The 22,076-nt window shown below is 42.1% G+C and overlaps 1 protein-coding gene across 1 annotated transcript in view; it reads right to left on the bottom strand.

The window, feature by feature from the left end:
- LOC132826956 (organic cation/carnitine transporter 2-like) overlaps positions 1–22,076 on the bottom strand; it is a 132,993-nt gene that overhangs the window by 1,377 nt on the left and 109,540 nt on the right. Inside the window, exons 9-11 of the mRNA XM_060843284.1 lie at positions 21,491–21,673; positions 18,444–18,579; positions 16,104–16,262 (exon numbers count right to left, since the gene is read on the bottom strand). Of these exons, the coding sequence (XP_060699267.1) occupies positions 16,130–16,262; positions 18,444–18,579; positions 21,491–21,673 (452 nt within the window). The 3' untranslated portion in view covers positions 16,104–16,129. The remainder of the gene's footprint in view (positions 1–16,103; positions 16,263–18,443; positions 18,580–21,490; positions 21,674–22,076) is intronic.

Raw genomic sequence — 22,076 nt, 5'->3', positions numbered from 1 at the left:
CTTTTAAATTTTATAACTGTACCTGCATCTGCCATTTCCCCTGGCACCTCATTCCACACACGAACAAGAGCCCAAACCACTGCCTGAAGAAGTTGTCTCTCAGGTCCCTTTCAAATCTTTCTCCTCTCAACTTAAACTCATGCCCTCTAGGTTTGAACTCTTCTACCCTAGAGAAAAAAAATGGCTCTTCACCTCATCTATGCCCTCTTGATTTTATAAACCCCTAAAAGATCACAGTCTAGATTAGAGTGGTGCTGGAAAAACACAGCAGTTCAGGCAGCATCTGAGGAGCAGTAAAATCGACGTTTCGAGCAAAAGCTCTTCATCAGGAATACCTGATGAAGGGCTTTTGCCCGAAATGTCGATTTTATTGCTCTTCGGATGCTGCCTGAACTGCTGTGCTTTTCCGGCACCACTCTAATCTGGACTCTGGTTTCCAACATCTGCAGTCATTGCTTTTACCTATCTAAAAGATCACACACAACCTCCCACATTCTAAGGAATAAAGTTCCATTTTAATAAACCACTCTTTAAAATTCAAACTCTCCAGTCCCAGTAACATTCTGGTAAATCTTTTCTGCACCCTCTCCAATTTAATAATATCCTTCTTATAGCAGGGCGACCAGAACTATACACAGTACTCTAACAGTGGCCTCACCAACCTCCTGTGCAGCCGCAACAAATCTTATACTCAGTGCTCTGACCAGTGGAAGCAAACATACCAAACACCTTCTTAATCACCCTGTCTACCTGTGACAGCACTTTCAAGGAACTATGTATCTGAACCCCCAGGCCTTTCTGTTTGACAGCACTCCCAAGCGCCCTACCATTATTCGTATAAGTCTTGCCTTTGTTGTCTTACCGAAACCCACAACCTCTCATTTACCTAAATTAAACTCCATCTGCCACTCCTTGGCCCATTGGCCTAGATGATCAAGATCCCATTGTACTCTTAGATAACTTTGTCCACTGTTTGCTATACCATCAACTTTGGTGTCAGCCGCAAACTTACTAACCATACTTCTATATTCTCATCCAAATCAGTTATCCCAGGGAAGCTAGGGAAGAAATTGCATGGCCTCTGGCAGAGATATTTGTATCATCAATAGCCACAGGTGAAGTGCTGGAAGACTGGAGGGTGGCTAAACTTGTGCCTTTATTTCAGAAATACTGCAAGGAGAAGCCTAGGAATTATAGAACTGTGAGCCTAATGTCAGTGGCGAGAAAGTTGTTGGGGGGGATTCTGAGAGGTAAGATTTACATACACTTGGAGAGGCAAGGACTGATTAGGGATATGCTTTTGGGCATGGGAAATTGCACCTCATAAATGTGATGAGTTTTTTGAGGATGTGACCAAAACAAAATGTCTTTGTTTAGAACAGCTGCATACTACTCCTCAGAACAAAATACGTAAAAGGTAAAAAGCAAACAAGGAATGTCGGATAAGTGCAAAGCTATTAAGACATTATAACTGATACTTTCTACTGAAGGGCTTTGGTAGCTTGATCAGAGGCATGTTGGTACATCTCACACTGCAGCCATGGCAAGAGAAATCCATGTGTGAAATCCATTCATTTAAATGATTATCAAAAACATCCATTGTTGTCGATTGAGCTAAATCTTGAGAGCCTAGAGATTTTCAATATCCAAGACAATATGAAGCAGGAAAAGCTGTGCATTCTTGTGCTGCTAAAAGGCTTTGCCATTGGCATTTATTTGCATTTCTGAAGATGTAACTCAAGAAAGACAGAGTGAAATAAACACAAAGGCAACTCCAAATACTGCAAATGTTGGAAATCTGAAATCAAAACAGAAAATGTCAGAAATACTCAGCAAGTCTGGCAGCATCTGGGGAGAGACAAAGAGAGTTAACATTCCTATGTTCAGTTTGGAGAGAGTGGTTTGTCTTATTGTCCAGCACGGCCTAATGTAAAAAATACACAAGGTGATAATCAAGACAAAGGAGGCTGAGGGACACAATTTTCAGAAGGCAACAATCCAGGTTGGGTGGGCTGGGGTTATAGGTTCCCCACATTGGGTAAGTCAAGAGCACTTCCTGATCCATAAACTCTCTGCAGAAGCAGTTATTGAGACATCACCACCTCAGAAAGCTTTAATAGCCAGTCACTCCCACGAGAGTAGAGTCTTGAATAAGCAAGAAGAATCCTAGACACAAAATGTAAGAAACACTGAGTACTTTCAACCACACCACTGGGCAGAATGTATTTTCCATTTATTGTGGAACCTCTTCAATTTTATCCCTTTGGAAATTAGGCAGTCCTATAAAGAACAGCTCAACTGTACAACCATAAAATCTGGCTGAAAAATCCCTGCATTGACTCCACAAATAACTTACTTTCAGTACCAAATGTTTGTTTTGAGCATGACTGTCATGCAGAGAGTTTATCTGTGTCAGATACAAGTTTTCTCTATTTCATAGACAATAACGAACATACAGTGACTGTAATTTGTTATATGTTCATGGAATTTAGCATAATGGGCAAGGACAACTTTTATTGTCCATCCCTAATTGCCATTGAGAAGCTGGTGGTTTACACCTCCTTGAAAAGCTGCATTCTGAGAGACTGAGATTCACCCCATTGTCAGAAGGTGCTCCAGGTTTTTGAGACTGATGGAAAAAGTAAGAAGGACATACTTACGCAACGTTCAGGTTGGAACTTAGTACAGGTCGTACAATGATAGGTAAGTGAGATGTGAACAGAAAGATGAGGCATGAACATGCTGTGATCTGCCATCGGCTTTCACTCTGCCACTGGTCAGGCCCTCAGTAACTGCAATCCAATGATGGAGAGTGTTTGCTGCTCCACAGAAATAAGGCAAGTCTGTCCCCCATTGGTTTGGCTCTGCCACTTCCAGTTATGCACCAGATTGTCCTGCAAGAGTGAGGGAAGTGTGTCATTGAGTGTGATGCAATGTGTTTGGATGATAATGACAGTCATGACTGAAGAGCTGCCAATGTATACAACGTGTGAGAAATGGGTGTGAGGCTTACAATAATGCTGCAAGTGCAAAGCTACAAGTATTAGGTATCATCTGTGGCTTATGGAGGTTGTTGGTGGGTCAGTAATGGGTGTGTGCTACATTCAATGGTAGGTGAATTATTGAGATTTGACATTTGAAAACCTATTGTCACCTGACCACCTTTTCCATAAAGGCATCAAGCACACAGCCAGAGAGCTTAAACCAAACCATTCTATTTCACCACAACCAACTCCAGCATTTCCTCCATCCAGAATGAACTTCCTCTTTAAGAAGTTCAGAGTGGCTTGAAGTTGTGAAGGCTGGGGATTTAACCAATGCCAGTACTGGATACATTTGAGCCTCTGCCCTGCTGACCCTTACAGCAGCATGCTTGTCATTAACTGCGCACAGATGCCATGCAAAGCAGAGGGCATCTCCATGTGCACCAGAACCAATGGGATTCTTACCCATTGTGGTATTCACATTTGTAATAAAATTTCACCAAATCTGGCAGAGTGTGCCAGGCAGCTGCTTGGCTAGTCAATGGCACAGCTCTTGAAACTTTGGCAAAAGTTTTCAGATATGGGGGTAGATTGATTGGGTTAGGTATTCCCTTTTTCCAGTGCCTAGATGAATAACCAGTTTCAGACAGTTTCAATGCTTGCTAGGCCATTTGAGACAACATTTAAGAATCTACCACATTGCTATGGGAATGAAGTCACACGTCGGACAGTTTGATCAAAGATTTCCTGTCACACAGTTGGTATGTAGTATTCCTTTAAAAAACATGCAAGAGTCTTGCTCATATCATCCCTGTGTCACAGCGTGTGACCTGAGGCTATAAAGCTCACAGACTCCGTATTAACTGGGGCCATTCGAAGCATGACACACTGATGGAAGCATACCGCTGTTTGCAAACCCCTGAATAGCTCATTGAAACACCTGTGGCTGTAGTTTATCTAATGTACATTAATTCATTAAAATATAATAACTATCAGTTGAAACTTTCAATACAAATACCCACATCTAGTTCTTAAATTGTAGGCGTGAACAAAAGCTTTGGCACATCATGGTCACAGAGCACAAGCCTTAATGAGATGTAAGTGGTTTACCTTGAATCCAATCAGTGCAACGGTTGGTTCCACAATTAGATTCGTGCAGGCTTTCCATTGAGAAATTCTAAACAAGTATTTAAAATAGGCAGCATTGCCTTTAAATACCTAAGTCAGATGTTGCTTTGTGAACCCGTTTGGAAATTGGTCAGCACTGAGTGGGCTAGGAGTTGTTGATCTTGTTCACAACATTATCACAACCGCTAACAAAAAGCACATGGATAACTTACTTGCTCTTTTAAAAATCCCAGAAAGGCCAGAAATGCCCCTTCTCACATTTCACAATTTGCTCCAATCTTTTTTCCCAGATTTCCCAGAAAGCCGCTACCAATGAGGTATGCAGTCCTGATGAAAGATTCCTACATGGAACATCGACTCCCCTTCTCCTCTGATGCTGCTCGACCTGCTGTGATTTTACCAGTTCAATTTCCTATCCACTACAATCCAACATTGACCACTTGGGTCAATCTGCTTAACTAAGAAGATGTGATAAGTTCTTTAGATCAGACCATGTTTGCTGACAAAACCTAAGCATCATTTTTCATCTGTCACCGAGCTTTGGGTTTGGGAATGTGATCCGGGCCCAACTCAAAATCTGATGACTATTCCATGTGTAGTTAATCTAAACTAAAATTCCTCCTTCTGAATAAGAGAGATCTTAACACCCATGTACCATTATCACATATTTGTGAGCAACGTAGCTCTTTTAAATTCACTGTGGTACAAATCTAAAAGCCAAATGTTCCTTGCAACAATCCAAGAATTCATATCCAAAAATACAGAAAAGTGGCAGCAAAACATCCATTGAAGGAATAGCAGTAAAAAGCCACCACAAAGAAATGCAATTAAACGATATTGGGCTGGAAGCTGAATTTGATGTTGCGGTTGGGAAACAGCATAGTCATGAGATTCAAGAGACCATCATATTGGGCTACATCGTGTAACAATGTGGAACCCAATGAGCATCATCTGAACTGCCTTATTTCTTAAGATGTGAATCTGTAAACATGTTACAAGCAGAAACAAATAGATGGAGCTGCATTTTTAAAAAAATTCTCTTGTGGGTGTCACTGTCTTGAGCTACTTTTGAGAAGCTGGTGGAGAGCTGCTTCTTGCATCACTGCAGTCCTATTGCGTCTATCACAGCCACAAGATTAATGCAGTATAAACAGGCCTTTAGTATGCCTGTTAAACGTTTGAAATGTCACAACAGAAAACCTATTCCAAGTCATGCTGATATGATGCAAAAAGCAGCAACATCTCACACACCAAATTGGATAGAAAACTCACCCATGTACGCCAATATTTTTCTAAAGTGTGTCCTTAAATCTTTTCCTTATATGGTAGGGCTCCCCCATCGCTGAGAACAGAGATGATGATTTTGATTCCCCTTTTGCTTGTGATATTCTTGGTGGGCAGTCTCCGTTTGCCTGAGGCTGTGAGGTCCCCAGCTGTTGTGATGGTTTCCTGCACAGTGACAGGAACCTCCTCTTCTACTGCAGCATCCTGAGCTGTCATTGGCAGACAGGCGGAGGATCTGCGTCATCATTGGGATCACCCAGACGGGAGATGCCAGTGCAGACCATCTATTGTCATGAGATACATTTGATCTGCTTACCTGAGAGGGACTGACTTCCTGTTGGAGAATGCAGACGTCTCACTAGAGTAATAGAGTCATAGAGATGTACAGCATGGAAACAGACCCTTCGGTCCAACCCGTCCATGCCGACCAGATATCGCAACCCAATCTAGTCCCACCTACCAGCACCCGGCCCATATCCCTCCAAAACCTACTTATTCATATACCCATCCAAATGCCTGTTAAATGTTGCAATTGTACCAGCCTCCACCACTTCCTCTGGCAGCTCATTCCATATAAGTATCACCCTCTGCGTGAAAAAGTTGCCCCTTAGGTCTCTTTTATATCTTTCCCCTCTCACCCTAAACCTATGCCCTCTAGTTCTGGACTCCCCGACCCCAGGGAAAAGACTTTGTTTATTTATCCTATCCATGGCCTTTATAATTTTGTAAACTTCAAAAAGGTCACCTCTCAGCCTGCGACGCTCCAGGGAAAAGAGCCCCAGCCTGTTCAGCCTCTCCTTGTAGCTCAGATCCTCCAACCCTGACAGCATCCTTGTAAATCTTTTCTGAACACTTTCAAGTTTCACAACATCTTTCCAATTGGAAAGAGACTAGAACTGCATGCAATATTCCAACAGTGGGCCTAACCAATGTCCTGTACAGCCGCAACATGACCTCCCAACTCCTGTACTCAATACCCTGACCAATAAAGGAAAGCATACCAAATACCTTCTTCACTATTGTATCTACCTGTGACTCCACATTCAAGGTTTATGAACCTGCACTCCAAGGTCTCTTTGTTCAGCAACACTCCCTTGGACCTTACCATTAAGTGTATAAGTCCTGCTAAGATTTGCTTTCCCAAAATGCAGCACCTCGCATTTACCTGAATTAAACTCCATCTGCCACTTCTCAGCCCATTGGCCCATCTGGTCAAGATCCTGTTGTAATCTGAGGTAACCCTCTTCGCTGTCCACTACACCTCCAATTTTGGTGTCATCTGCAAACTTACTAACTGTGCCTCTTATGCTCGCATCCAAATCATTTATGTAAATGATAAAAAGTAGAGGGCCCAGCATCGATCCTTGTGGCACTCCACTGGTCACAGGCCTCCAGTCTGAAAAACAACCCTCCACCACCACCCTCTGTCTTCTACCTTTGAGCCAGTTCTGTATCCAAATGGATAGTTCTCCCTGTATTCCATGAAATCTAACCTTGCTAATTAGTCTCCCTTGGGGAACCTTGTCGAACACCTTACTGAAGTCCATATAGATCACATCTACTCCTCTTCCCTCATCAATCTTCTTTGTTACTTCATCTTCTAGGTCATTAGCTACTTAACATCCGTGACAAGGTGATAGTGTGCAGGTTAGTTATAGCTGCTGGATGTGACTCTCCAGGAGAGTTTCTAACCTCACAATGGAAGAGTGAATATGTGTACACGAGAGGGAACTCTCTGTCCCCTATTGCCTGGATGCAGCCCTCAATTGTCCATTCTGGTATTTCTGCCAGATCTTTGTGCACCTCCAGTTGCAAATTTAGCATTGCCATCTTACAGTTGACTCGAGTGGTTTGTCATCAACTTGAGGTTCAGCATCAACCAACGTTTCAGACTGTTCTGACTGCCAGAGTCCTAATAGGTTACAGCTTCCACTTTTGGTTCCACTTTGTGGTGTTCAAACCAGGCTTCTCCCATTCTTTCAGCCTATGTTATCCCACCGAGCTGCAAGTATCTGAACTGGCAACTGGTGCAGACCATGGCATGATACATTTACTGAGGCCCCCTCCTGCTCTTCAGAGGTTAGCAAGAGTCTTTTGCTGCTACTGAAGATTGTCCTGTTAGAGAAAACAGAAAGATTGTCAATGAATTGTAATTCATATGAACATCTCAGTGCTTTTATACCCACTAAACAGACTGGTGAGTTCCCAACTTCTTCATGTTCTTAACTCCCAAAGTCATTAAAATGTTACTACAAAACCCAATATTTTACAGTACACTCAATCATTCCCTCACTCCTCACCATCCACCCTGACACACCCTGGAACCTCCCTATAGGCAATGGAACTGCACTCTCGGCTACTGCACAACTGCAATATATACTCCTCCATTGGCATAAGAATGCCCAGCTGGCATACTCCCCCAACCCCTCTCCATGTCTACCTGGCATTGTGAGCTGTCTTGTCCTGAGGTGAAAATGAAAAGTGAAATTATCCTTCTAGACAGCATCTTGTCCTTCTGATTAAAACCGCAACTTGGCATGACTGCCCTCTCAGACAAATTCCTTCCCAAACTCCTTTTACCTACCCCATTCCCCTGACACCATCAAATTACCCGAGTGCATCATCTGAAGTTCCCTGATAACACAGAGTGACCAGCGGACATTGATCAACCCATTCTTCATCCATGCTTTCCCTTCAACCAATGAACATCCCAGCCATGTTCAAAGGAATGGAGAAGGTCATGTACTCATCTTGCAACAGTGCAGCCACATTCTCCAGCTGAGAGGTCTCAGTCCAGTGATATTGGAACTTCAGCACAATCAGAAACAGTTTATAGAAGGGAATGCAGGGTGAGTAATCAAACAGTGGGATTTTCCAGCTTCTGGCCTTCTCCATTTCTCCTAGGCGTGTCCTCAATCAAATTGGTTTCCAATGGCCTAGTTGGAGGAGTGTGGGGAAGTATGTTCTGCAGGAGCTGTACTTGTTCCCTACATTATTAACTGTGGACAGTGAATTTATCCACCAACGGCCAGTGAGTCTTACAGCTGATTTTATTCCCTTACGTTTCAATTACCTCCTTATGGACTAAATTTTGAAATGAAACAATGGCCAAAGAATTGCAACTCTGTTTTTGGGACCAAGTACTCCAATGCTGCTGGCTCTTTAGATCTAAAGCTCAAGTTTCCTTTAAGGTCATAGCCTGACACCGATGTCATAGGGTGACTCAGCGTTTGCAGAGATCAAATGGGGCTTTTGAGTAATGAATTGCCTGTCAGTCCTGGCTGGACGGCTTTTGATTGGCCAACTGAAACCTGAGCAGGCTGGAAACCGATAGGTGGGTGACTGAGAGTGGGCTGCAATCTTCAACATCTGCTATTGAGAGACCCCCCACTGCTCACCATTATCCAACCCTGTTCTTTTCTAAGCATTTGATTTTTCTCTTCACCACTGGGTTAAAAGGTAGCAGAACAGATTTTTCATAAATTATAGGTTGCCCATAGATTGTAGAATCCATCTAATTTGCCATTTTCCTTCACATCGATGAGTTAAAAGCTGTGGCAAGTCCTCAAACAGGACTGGTAATTTGACCAAACAGTTCCACTTCTTCTTTAAATGCTCCTTCATGAATTAATTTCAGTTGAAACACACTTCAAACAGTTGGATTTTGAGTACAGAGTAACCATTTTGCAAATAGTGGTAAATTATGCATGATTTGATTTATATTCATTACTCACTTACTTAGTTTTAAAAGCTTCCTGAAAAGAAATGTGCAAGAGTCGTGTACAAAGCCACTAATTTGGATAAAATTTGTTTGTAGTGTATGACAACTTGAATCAACTTAAGCATCCTGTTGTACCTGGATAGGTTTATGATGTTATGTCTGCTCCATCACCAAGACAATCAAGTTGCAGCTCTGCTGCATTGTCAGTCTCCATCCCTGCTTCATCTGCTGTTAAAGCATCTTCCATACCTCTAGACCCAATTAATCTACTGCCAGACTGGCTTGCCACACATCTTATATCCTCCATAAATAGGAGTTCATCCAAAATTAGTTATTAAAGATGTCAATGGCATACAGAAAGTGGAGTTGTGGTGGAACATCAGCTGTGAAACATTCGAACGGGGGAAAAGTCTCAATGGGCCAAATGGCCTACTCCCTCTCCAATTTCCTACTTTTTGTTGTAACTCTGCTGTCTGTCTCATACCACCAAGTCTTGTTCATCCATTACCCCCATGCTTGCTGGGCCCGTTTGGCATCGATTCAGCAAAACCTCAGTTTTAATATTCTTATTGCAGAATTCAAATTCATCCATGAATTTGCAATCCTCTATAAAGTCCTTGAAATCTACTTCTTCACCTATTCCAACATCTCTTGATGTGTGTCACTATCAAATTGCATTTGATAACACTCTTGTGAAGAACCTTACGTTGTTTCACTACATTAAAGGCATTGCATGAATGCAATTGATTGTTCTTGATGTTATGATGGGGATTCTTCCATAAATCTCACCTTCAGTCCCGACAGTATTCTTTCTCTTGGTCCAGAATGGTGAGGTCAGAATTCTTCTGTCAGTCAATGTCTGGGTTGGAAGCTGTACTTCCAATGCAGATCAGATAAAGGTTGCCCACTTACCCTTTCCAGGATTCGTTTTCCACGAGTACATCCGATGTAGGATCTATCAAGGGGCGGCACGGTGCCTCACAGCACCAGGGACCTGAGTGTGATTCTAGCCTTGGGTGACTGTCTGTGTGGAGTTTGCACATCCTCCCAGTGTCTGCGTGGGTTTCCTCTGGGTTCTCTGGTTTCCTCCCACAATCCAAAGATGTGCAGGTTAGATGAATTGGCCATGCTAAATTGCCCATAGTGTTAGGTGCATTGGGCAGGGGTAAATATAGAGTAGGGGAATGTGTCTGGATGGGTTATTCTTCGGAGGGTCGGTGTGGACTTATTGGGCCCAAGGACCTGTTTCCATACTGTAGGGAATCAAATCTAATCAGAAGAGACAAGGTCTGGCAAACCACACAGGCCAGACCTCTGCTTTACAGCAATAACTGCCGTATTCTCATAAGTGAATGCAGTTTAAAAGTCCCAAAACCTCTTTGACAGTGATTGAGAGAATGGAAAAAGTGAATTGGAGAGGAAGTAGAATGTGGTTGGGCACCAATTGTACAAGCTGGTAGAGTGATGGATAGGTGGGCTAAGCTGTAAGATGCCAGGTAGAAGAAGGGGTAGGAGTGGGTGAAGAGGATACGGTGCCAGGTGGGTGAGGCTTTAGTTTACCAAGTTCCAAGTGGGTGAGGGGGGATTAGGTGCCAGGTGGGTGAGGGGGCGTAAGGTCAGACAGATGAGAGGGTGCAGGCTGGTGAGAGACTATTGAGGATGATCAGCTGCAAAGGATGCTTGGAGAGGGGTTGAGAAAAGTGGTCGCATGTATGTGGCAGATGCACAGGATAGGGATATAGGGGATAAGTTATTGCAGGCTCCAATCATGAAGCGTGGTCAAGGGTAGAGTCAGTTTTGTAGCAAACCAGGAATGAGAGACAGGTTTTAATTTAGCTGATTATTCTTGGCTTTCGAAGTTAAGCGATTCAGAACCCAGCAAAATCTCCAACTCTAACGCAAGCTTTTTAAGAAGACCCCGGATGCCTGATAATTGGCTGTTGGAAGCTAAAACATCCTGGGCATTGGGACTGCAGAAAGGTTCCAGCATGCATTTTCCATGGTATGTCTGATTATTTGGAGGTTGGAAGGTCTCAACCTATGTTTCTCCACGTCCTTTAATAGATACATTAATAGGTTAACAAATCCGCTGAAAATAACACAAGGACATTTCTACAACTGTGCTGCTCCCCACATAGTAATAGGTACTGCTGTACCTGGAAAATCTCTAATGTTTGATCTAAATTTTTGTGGGAATATTCCATTTTTTTTGCTACGTTTCCTATCCATCCATTTAAATGTGTCACTTTAAAGGCTGGCCAACTAATATCTGAACAGCTGCTCTTATGTTTGTGTGATTACAGCTTGCAATTTCTGTAGCAAACAAATTAACCTTCCCCAACTGGTACAGAGAGTGAGAAAGTGCAAAGGGCAGGCATGTGCATTTTCAATAATGGTTGTGCAGATGTTGCTTGAGATGAGAGATTCAGCTGTTACCGATGGCCGAGATGTCACCAAAGACTTGTCACGAGAGTGAACGAGATGGATCTGCTGTGTGAAAAAAGATGTCAGGAGTGTGTTATTTCATCTTCAGGATTTGATCAGCACCATCTCAATTACATTTTACTTTGCATCTATCTATACTGAATACACTGCAATTCATGAAAGCTATTTGCATTTGAGATGTTGTTCATTAGTGTATTATGCCGACAACAGTTCCCAACCTTTCAGTGATTATGCAAACAAGATTTTAATGTTCTTCTCCTCACCACATGAATTATTGAATTCTGTTCAGCATTTTCCATCCATTTCAAAATGATGTTTCTAATGGAGAGGACATTAAGTATTTTTGTCTATAGTTTAAATGTCAGATGTGGTCTAATTGGCAGTGTGTTTGCAACTGAAATAAGAAAGTCCTCGATTCAAGTCTCACTACAAGGGCTTGAGTACAAAAGGCAAGGCCGGTACTCCTGTAGAGTACTGTGGACAAGATGATAAAACAGGGTCCCCTCAGTTTGCTCAGGCAGATGTTGAACACCCCATTGTATACCTTTGAAGAAATGCATTTGATTACCCCTAATATCTTGGCCATTATTTATCTCTCAATCAATGTCACAAAACAGCAGTTTATTTGATCAGTAACACATGGAGATTTGAGGGATTATTTTATATGAGCAAATTGTCCATGTTTCCTACATTATAGCAGTGTTACAAAAATATTTAATTGAATGTTAAGTGCTTAAAAACATGTAATGGTCTGGAAGATCAATAAATGTAAAATCTTTTGCTTTTATGACTTAGTTTTTTTTTCTTGGAACTACATTCTTTCGTTTAAAATAGCCCCTTGAAGAAAGATAGCATCTTCAAAACAGTTTCAGCAACTGCACACTAGCAGAATGGTATTCTTTTAACTCTGTGTGAAGTACATAAATGCAATCAATCACTAAGTGAGATGTCAGACAAGATACGTCACCTATTCGAAATAATTGATGTGTGTTTCCAGATCGCTCATCAACAGCATGATCTAACAAGCATCGCATAAATATTGACAGCACTTGTTAGATACCATTGGCCATCAACATGTTTTTATGTCTCTGTTAGGAAGCAAATTGTACATTTTCCATAACAAATACCATTTATGGAAGACTAATTTTCCAAGGGGACTGCAGAAGGTATTCTGCTTAGAGAAATAAGACAATGGGGAAAGCTTTAGGGAAACACAATGCAGGTGGAAAAATTAGATTCTCAAAAGAAGAAAAACATTTTCCACTTTCCCCCTCAGGTTTTAAAAAGGGAGTTCTGAACCTTGCTAATGACAGGCAACTATCTTATTTCCCTGCATTTGATTCTCAATATTAGCTAAATCATCTCATTTTTACATGGCACCCAATTTAAACCTCCTTTCCCAAGAAAGTGAACCCCACCAATTCCCGGACATGAAGATCAGAGTGGGCACTCGGCAGCAGTAATAGATCACCACTTACTTTTCTGGACCTTTAGATAACTCCATTTTCATCACAACATCCCAGCATTCCTCACGTCACTTTCCTCTTCCTCCCTTTGTCTATGTAAATTGCCACCACCAAATCACCACCACGTTTTGGTTGATTTTGGACTAACTCACTCATCCTTTCACAACTTCACTTGGAGCTCAAGGACTCTTATGCCTTGCCTGCTTTTTTGATGTCATGTGGACAGGGCACACATATCACATGAATCAACACAGGTTGCACCTTACTGCTCTTAGGAGAAAGTGAGGACTGCAGATGCTGGAGATCAGAGCTGAAAATGTGTTGCTGGAAAAGCGCAGCAGGTCAGGCAGCATCCAAGGAGCAGGAGAATCATGAGCCCTTCCTGAAGAAGGCCTCATGCCCGAAACATCGATTCTCCTGCTCCTTGAATGCTGCCTGACCCTACTACTCTTAGTTTGCTTTCTTAGCACTTTTCTTGCAAACAGAGAGGCAGGCAACTTGACCAGGTTTAGAGCATTGAATTGTCATATGGGCCTTGTACCACATCAATGCCACAACATGTGTTTCAAACAAATGGCCATGTCTGAAAGTGAAAGGGAACCACTCCTTATTGGAGTCAAGCATGACTACCGCCAATCATGGTATGTCACCACACTCAGTCAAAAAGCTCATCTGAATCCAGTCCTGACAGTTACCATGGTCAGTCTGGTGCTTGGTCTTACTGGAGGCCAGGGAGCTGTTTCCTTGTATTCCAAGGATTGGGTCAGCCAGGCTTGCAGGTCAAGTACAACCAGTCCAAGGGTTGCAGATATATTAGTCGGAATGCTTTAGAATGTTTGAAGTTGAGCTGTTCTCCAACACTGCTCAGTGGATGGCCCGTGGTCAGTACTGATGATTTGGGCAAAAATGGTCAGGGAGCTTATCAGGGGTTAATCTGCGGAGATCTGGAAAAGTGGTAAGTTCAAAACATTGGGGTTTAATGGACTGTGTCGGTGAGGGAACAGATATGGTGAAAATGGGCAATTGAAAATAGAAGGACAAGACCTCAGAGAGCATGATGGGTCAAGGAGCTCCAGGATCAGGAAGTTTTCACAAGTGGCCTTTGGCCTAAACGTGTGAGCAGTGCATGGCCAACAAGGAACTGGCGATTTGCAAAACATAGGTTTAGGGGTAAATTTAGGATATTAATGTTTAGATTACTTACAGTAGTGGAAACAGGCCCTTCGGCCCAACAAGTCCACACCGACCCGCCGAAGCGCAACCCACCCATACCCCTACATTTACCCCTTACCTAACACTACGGGCAATTTAGCATACCAATTCACCTGACCCGCACATCTTTGGACTGTGGGAGGAAACCGGAGCACCCGGAGGAAACCCACGCAGACACGGGGAGAACGTGCAAACTCCACACAGTCTGTCGCCTGAGTCAGGAATTGAACCCAGGTCCCAGGCGCTGTGAGGCAGCAGTGCTAACCACTGTGCCACTGTTTACATACAGGGGATGAACAGAAATGGTTGAAATGTCATCAAGGACATAGAAACAGCAACATAAAGGGAACATGAGGGGAATCATCCTGCGTTTCAAGCAGAGTCTGCAAGTCCCTCATGAGGATACAAAGCTGAAACTTTGCTTTCCATGCTCGCAACTCAACCGATTAATAAACACAAAGCTACGAACGTATGATATAGAAGGAGAAGCAGATCATTTGGCCTCTCGAGTCTATATATTTTGTAACTCTATTTTGTTAGTAGGGGAACAGATCTGGGTGGGTTACTCTTTGGAGGGTTGGTGTGGGTTTGTTGGGCCAAATGGCCTTTTCCACATTGTAGGAATTTTATGATTCTATGCTGAAGACAAGGAAAGTGACTGTTCACCCCAGTGACTCCATGTTGGCTCTCTGTAAAGCTTATAGTCAATTTTTCTCCTTGTCATAAGAGCTCAATGTACCAGATTTTAAAATAAGGTTAGGAACCTGATGCCTGGATGAATTCCAAGTCCCAACACCACCCTTCAAGTTGCTGTAAACTGAAGATAAAAGTATCCTAATTGGCTATTTTGTTCAGAATCAATGTAATTAAAGATCTCTCCCATCCCAGTTATACTCTCATTCATCCTCTTCCATCAAGCAGAACATATAAAAGTTTGAATATACGTATGGACAGATTCAAGAACAGCTTCTTCATCCTTTCTTTCAGACTTTTGAATGGACTTCTCAAAAGTATTGATTCTGATCTCTCTCTCTCTGCACTTTCTATGTGACTGTATTCTGCACTCTGTTCTGCTACCTTGAAGCACTTTGTATGGTAAAGTTTGCCTGCATAGCACGCAAACAACACTTTTCACTGTATCTCGGTACACGTGACAACAATTAATCAATCAGTCAGCTCCTGGTGCTGAGTATCTCTAGAGGTGGGAGCAGCTTCTGACAACATCAGCAAAAGTAAGCAGCAGGAAGAGATTAAAGCAGGCAGCTCCTCCAAAGGTCCTTCAATGTAGCAAAGGCCAGGCATAGGGGGCAAAGTTAAAGGTAGCATTTATATCAGTACTGGTTGGTACTTCACGTTTGATCCCAAAAGGAAAGATTACTTAGGCTTGCAGCAAACTTGAAAGCTATGCATGAACATGTTCAAGTCTATTTGGGCTCACCAGAAAGTAATATAAAAATTGTAAACTTGACAGACTGGTCTTTAGCAAATTCCTTCAGGAATTGAAGGGGTTGTTACTTGGGCAACAATGGTGTTACCTTGCTCCCACCAGCCCTTTGGAAGCTCAAAACTGTCCATTAGGTGATTTTTAATTCCATCCAGCCCTTGTCCCTACTCAGTGGCACTTTGAACATCAGGCCTTCTGACTCCAAGCAATTGTAGATAATGGGTTATCTCTCAAAAGGAAATAGATTTACAAGAAGAGTTACAGAAGGAGAGTATGGAGATTTCCAACATAACTTAAAAGGGTTCCGATAATATTTGAAAAAGAATAATAAAAGCCTACCAAAGATATTCTTTTTTTTGCAATGTAGTTGTCCATCTTAGCAACCATAAAAAATAGGACTGAGAAGGATGTGTACCTACTTGTACAAGATGAGTACTAGCTAGTCTCATTCCATAGTCTGGTCCAGTTGGCTGTCGGGCAAGAAGAAAATACTGTTGTTCTGAACTTGCACTTCCTGAGGTGTGGGTGTCTTTGTAGAATTAGCTGCAGAATGATGGAAACCAACAGGACAGCAGGAGCTTAAGGAAGAAAGGAGGTTATCAAAGACATTTCACAACTAAAACACATTAATTTATTCCTACATTCACACTGAAATAAATGTAATAAGCATTTGGCTTGCTTTTCACACGAAGACAAGCATGTTCAGTTTGCTACTAAACTGTGCTCAGGGTATGCGGAATTCATCAAGTAAGTATTCATCAGCATACTTGTGGGAACCCCAACTATGTTCAATAAGACAATCTATAACCTAGATTAATATCAGCAGCATCAATTAACGTCTAAGGTACAAGTTGCCATAGTTGAGCTTGTTTTGAACATAGAACATTGAACAAAGAACTGTACAGCCTTTGGCCCTCGATGTTGTGCAGAAAATGATACCAAATTAAACAAATCCATACTGCCCGCCCTTGGTCCATATCTCTCCATTCCTTGCATTGTCATGTTCTTATCTAAAAGTCTGTTAAACGACACTACCATATCTGCCTCCATCATCACTCTTGGCAGCGAATTCAACACTCCTATTACTCTCTGTGTAAAAAACTTGCCCCTGACATCTTACCCCCTCTTACCTTAAATGCATACCCCTAGTTTTAGACATTTCAATTCTGGGAAAAGATTCTGACCGCCAACCCTATCTATGCATCTCATCATTTTATAGACTTCAATCAAGTCTCCCCTCAACTGTTGCCACTCCAGGGAAACAACCCAAATTTTTCTAGTGTCTTCTTATAGTTCAAACTCTTATCTGGGCAGCATCTTGGTAAACCTCTTCTGTACCATTTCCAAAGCTTACATATCCTTACCATGATGTTGGCGATCAGAATTGAACACTGTACTCTACGTGTGGACTAACTAAAACCTTATAAAACTGCAACATGACTTCCTGACTCTTAAACTCAATTCCACGACCAATTAAGGCAAGCATGCCATATCCCTTCTTTATCACCCTATCTACTTGAATGGACACCATGGACAAGAAACCTAAGATCACTCTGTACATCAGTGCTGTTCAGGGTCTTGTCATTAACTGTATACATTTTCATAATATTTGATCTCTCCAAGTCCATTTGCCATTTCTCTGCCCATATATATATATCCCACAGTATTCTTTGACGACCACCTATGCTATCCACAACTCCACCAATATTTGTATTGTCTGCATACTTACTAATCCACCCATCTGCATTTTCATCCAAATCAAATATATATATATCAAAAACAGTAGAGGCCCCAGTATAGATCCTTGTGGAACACGACTAGTCATGGACTTCCAGCCTGAAAAACAGCCTTTCACCACTATCCTCTGCCTTCTATGAACAAGCTAATTTGGAATCCACATGGCCAAGTCACCATGGATCCCATGCATCTTAATCTTTTGAATGAGCCGACCATGAGGGATCTTATCAAAACCTTACTAAAATCCATGTAGACAACATGCACTACTGTACCATCATCGATCACCTTCATTACTACCTCAAAAAATTCAATCAAGTTAGTGAGCCATGACCTGCACTACAAAAAGCCATGTCCAATATCTATGGTTAAACCATTCTTTTCCAAATGCACATAAATCCTCTAAGAATTCTTTCCTATAGCTTCCCAACTACTGATATGATATTCACCAGTCTACAGTTTCCTGGATTATCCCTATTTCCCTTCCTGAATAGAGGACAACATTAACTACCTGCCAGTCCTCTAGCACCTCTCCAGTAGCTAACAAGGATACAAAGATTTTGGTCAAGATTCCAGCAATCTCCTTTCTTGCCTCTCTCAATAAACTGGGGTAGATACCATCAGGCTCTGGGGACTTATCCACCTTAATGCTCTTCAAGAGATCCAACACCACTTCTTTCTTGATCTCAAAATCCCTAGCTTATTAGCATGCTCCACATTAATTTCAATATCCTTCATGTCCTTTTCCTGAGTGAATACTGATGCAAACTACCTACTTAGGAACTCTCCCACATCCTCTACCTCCAAACACAAGTTCCCTCCTTTATGCTTCAGTGCTCCTACCTTCTCCATAGTTATCCTTTTGTTTTTAATGTATGTTTAAAAAGTTGTTGTTTATTCTATGTTCAAAAAGTAAAATAAATATTTTGATACTGTGTTGCACTGCCTGTTATTAATATTTGAGACTGTTAAGCAAACCTATAGGTCACATTACAACAGACACCCATTTCTGACAATTGTCTTACCATGTGACTGGCTGTACCTGCTGCACATTTTCAGGAAGAGGTTGGTCACGTGTCTCAGGTAGGAGTAAACAGAAACTTCCAGCCAATAAGATAAAACTGCCCATAAGCAGGAAAGGCAACAACCTGTCATACGTTCCTGAAAGACATAGGAAAGAGATTTACAAATAGCCAAAAGTGGAATTTCAGTTGCAAAGTAGCAAATGAGTTTCATAAATATGTTAATAATGCAAATTTTGTTCTCAAATTCATGTCTCGTTATGACTTAGAATCATAAATTCCTCACCGTGTGGAAACAGGCCATTTGGTCCATCAAGACCACATCAACCCTCCAACCAGCATCTCACCCAATCCCTGCATATCCTATGGCTAATCCATCTAGCCTGCATATCACTAGACATTATGGACAATTTAGCTCCACCACTCCACCTTACCTGCACATCTTTGGACTACGTGAGGAAACCCACATAGACACAGGGAAAATGTGCAAACTCCACACACACAGTCACCCGAGGCTGGAAACGAGCGTAGATCCCTGGCGCTGTGAGGCAGCAATGCTAACCACTGAGCCATCATGCCACTCTAGAACATGACTTGGTAACATTAAATACCAAAGATGAAAATGTGTTGCTGGAAAAGCGCAGCAGGTCAGGCAGCATTCAAGGAGCAGGAGAATCGATGTTTCGGGCACGAGCCCTTCTTCAGGAAGTTTTGGCATTTGCTAAAACTTCCTGAAGAAGGGCTCGTGCCTGAAACGTCGATTCTCTTGCTTCTTGGATGCTGCCTGACCTGCTGCGCTTTTCCAGCAACACATTTTCAGCTCTGATCTCCAGCAACTGCAGTCCTCACTTTCTCCTAGAACATTAAAAACCAACTCAGGGTGGTCATGAAGAGACTTGGTTCTGGCAAATTGCTGTATATTGGAACTTTGAGCAAATCACATAAAATGGGATCAGAAGATAGAATAGACATGAATAATAATCAAGATAAGTCCTTAGTGTAGAGAACCCACTACCACCACTACCTCTTCCAGAAGGTAAATTAGTAAAAATAACTTAAAAATACTAAAACTAAAAAAAGGCAAGAAAAAAAAAGAGAAAAGAAGGATTAAGAAAAGGAAGAAAAGCAGATAGAATGGGCAAGTCTATTGCACTACCATCTTGCAATTTGCAAGACTTGGTACACCTTGAGAGGACAGATCCAGAAAGAGGAAATGGAACTGTTACTCTGCTGAAAGCATTTCCTCTCCAGGTCTCCTCCACAGTCTCCCTCATTCTCTGGGACCCATGGTCATGGTCTGTCCTGATACAAGGGCCTTCAAAACCCAAATGCCATCCAACAGTATCTCAGTCAAAGCAAGGATACCAGTAGCCTGCTCATTGCCTCTTGCACTGCTGAGGTCTTTGGATTGGAACACAGGAATAATCAGAAAAGGAAAGAAAGGACTTGTTTCTTTCCATATTTATACACCATTAAACATTATTTGCAAGTTCCTTGTTCCCATCTCTCCAATATTTTTGCCCACCATCCAACATGTCCCACCCCCAGTGGGCCTACCTATCAGATAAACTCTGGGCCTCCACTGCTGTTTCTTGTCTGGGATCTACCTCTGTCCCATCCACTTCTGGTCGGCAGGTTGGAGGCTGGTAGAACACAGCTGAAAATGTGTTGCTGGAAAAGCGCAGCAGGTCAGGCAGCATCCAAGGACCAGGAGAATCGACGTTTCGGGCATGAGCCCTTCTTCAGGAAACAAGGTTTGAAGAAGGGCTCATGCCCAAAACGTTGATTCTCTTCTCCTTGGATGCTGCCTGACCTGCAGCGCTTTTCCAGCAACACATTTTCAGCTCCGATCTCCAGCATCTGCAGTGCTCACTTACTGCTGGAAGAACACAGCATCGAGAGCTGTAGAAGTCGATGTTTTGGATGTAACCTTTCTTCAGGACTCATGAAGAAGGGTTATACCTGAAACATCAACTTCTCCACCTCCTAATGCTGCCTGGCTTGCTGTGTTCTTCCAACCTCCTGCCAGTCTATTTTGGATTCCAACATCTTTTTGTCTCAGTCCTCTCCAGGTGCAGGGCAGGAACTGAAGAGCTGTGGGAAATCAGCTCAACCAGCAGCCAAGTGGCAGGACATGTTGCTCCGAAGGGCTGGAAACTATTGCCTGATGACCTTAACGTTTTCAAAGTGACTTCCAGGGCCATTTCAGGCGGGCTCACCGCCCTGCCCCTCTGCCCCCGGCCAGCAGTGGAGTGTTAAATGCCAGCCAATGTGTTTTATAAATGTATCAAGAGCTTACATGTCAGGAACTGTCTCCTTTATCTTGCCACTGTTCAGCTAAATCTACTGGGTGTGGGGACTTGCATGTACTAAAACTCAAGCTGCCCATAGGCATTGCTACAGCCACTTCCTGGCAACAAGTGTTCAACTCTTTGGAGAAATCTAAATGAAGGGCAAAAGGATTTTTAAAAATTATTTGCTGTGATTTGATAGCTTTCCTTTCATGTCTTTTCCTTTCTTGGTAGCTTCCACTGAACACATCTGCATGATCAATTCTTATATATATATAATTATTATCCTTATTTTTGTTTACCGAGCATCTTATCTTACAACTTCATCTTTGTACCTCTTACTTTATAAATAGTGCTTAGCGGTTGATTTTAAGTACAATATTAATGTCAGTCCAAAGCAAGAAATGTGGTTTGATGTAAAATGTTGAAAAATGACCTGCAGTGTGGCATGACAATTATAATACACGTGATGTGACAGATCATACACATGTCAATTTCAATGTAATTTTTGTATGTCCAATAGGTTTATATGAAATAAAAGTGAATAGGTGGCTGAGAATTTCCTCAGAATGTTTGGTGACCAAACATAAAGGTATTGTGGTTAATCAGGAGCAGTTCGTAGGGTGTTCCCAGCAAAATACTCCAAGTTCTATTGCTAGTACCTTCCTGATGTGCTCAACATTTTGTCAAATTTTCAAACTGTCCACATTTTTAGCTCTTTAAGAAATGCAGTCAATAATTTTTCAACCCTTCACTTACCAAGATAAACAAAATATGGGGAGATTATGCTGCCAACTCGGGATCCCATGGAACATATTCCAATCCCCATGTTCCTCACCACAGTTGGATATAACTCAGCAGAGAAAACATAGACAATGGCGAAGGATATGGTGATACCTGCCTTTCCGATCATCACCAAGACCGTTGTCAGAATATGAAGAGCTGTAAAAACCAACGATAGCAACATTGAACAGGTGCAGAAAGGCATTGCAGAATTCCTGTTGCAGGATGTGTCTTTTTCGGAGATATGGGACCAATTTTGCTGTTAATTTAGTACATTACTGTCAATCCAATTGTGACTCATTGCACAGGGAACAAAAACATATCTCTTCCTTACTTGTCTATCATCTGTTCATATGCACACAGTGCTAATTGGCACGTGAAGATGCCATGGGTGTAAAACCAAAGCTTTGTCTCCACTTTAATAGATAGACAAACAAAAAAAAACAAGTGTACGAAACTAAGCAAATCACAACCATGTAGACAGGAAAAATAAACCTACAGCCCTTCACCACCCCCTTCTCCTGGAATAATGAGCTTAAAACTCTGGTAATAACTCAACCTG

The sequence above is a fragment of the Hemiscyllium ocellatum genome, chromosome 2 (assembly GCF_020745735.1).
Source record: "Hemiscyllium ocellatum isolate sHemOce1 chromosome 2, sHemOce1.pat.X.cur, whole genome shotgun sequence".
NCBI classification, from domain to species: domain Eukaryota; kingdom Metazoa; phylum Chordata; class Chondrichthyes; order Orectolobiformes; family Hemiscylliidae; genus Hemiscyllium; species Hemiscyllium ocellatum.
The sequence above is the reverse complement of the archived record's forward strand: the minus strand, read 5'-3'. Positions and strand labels throughout refer to the sequence as shown.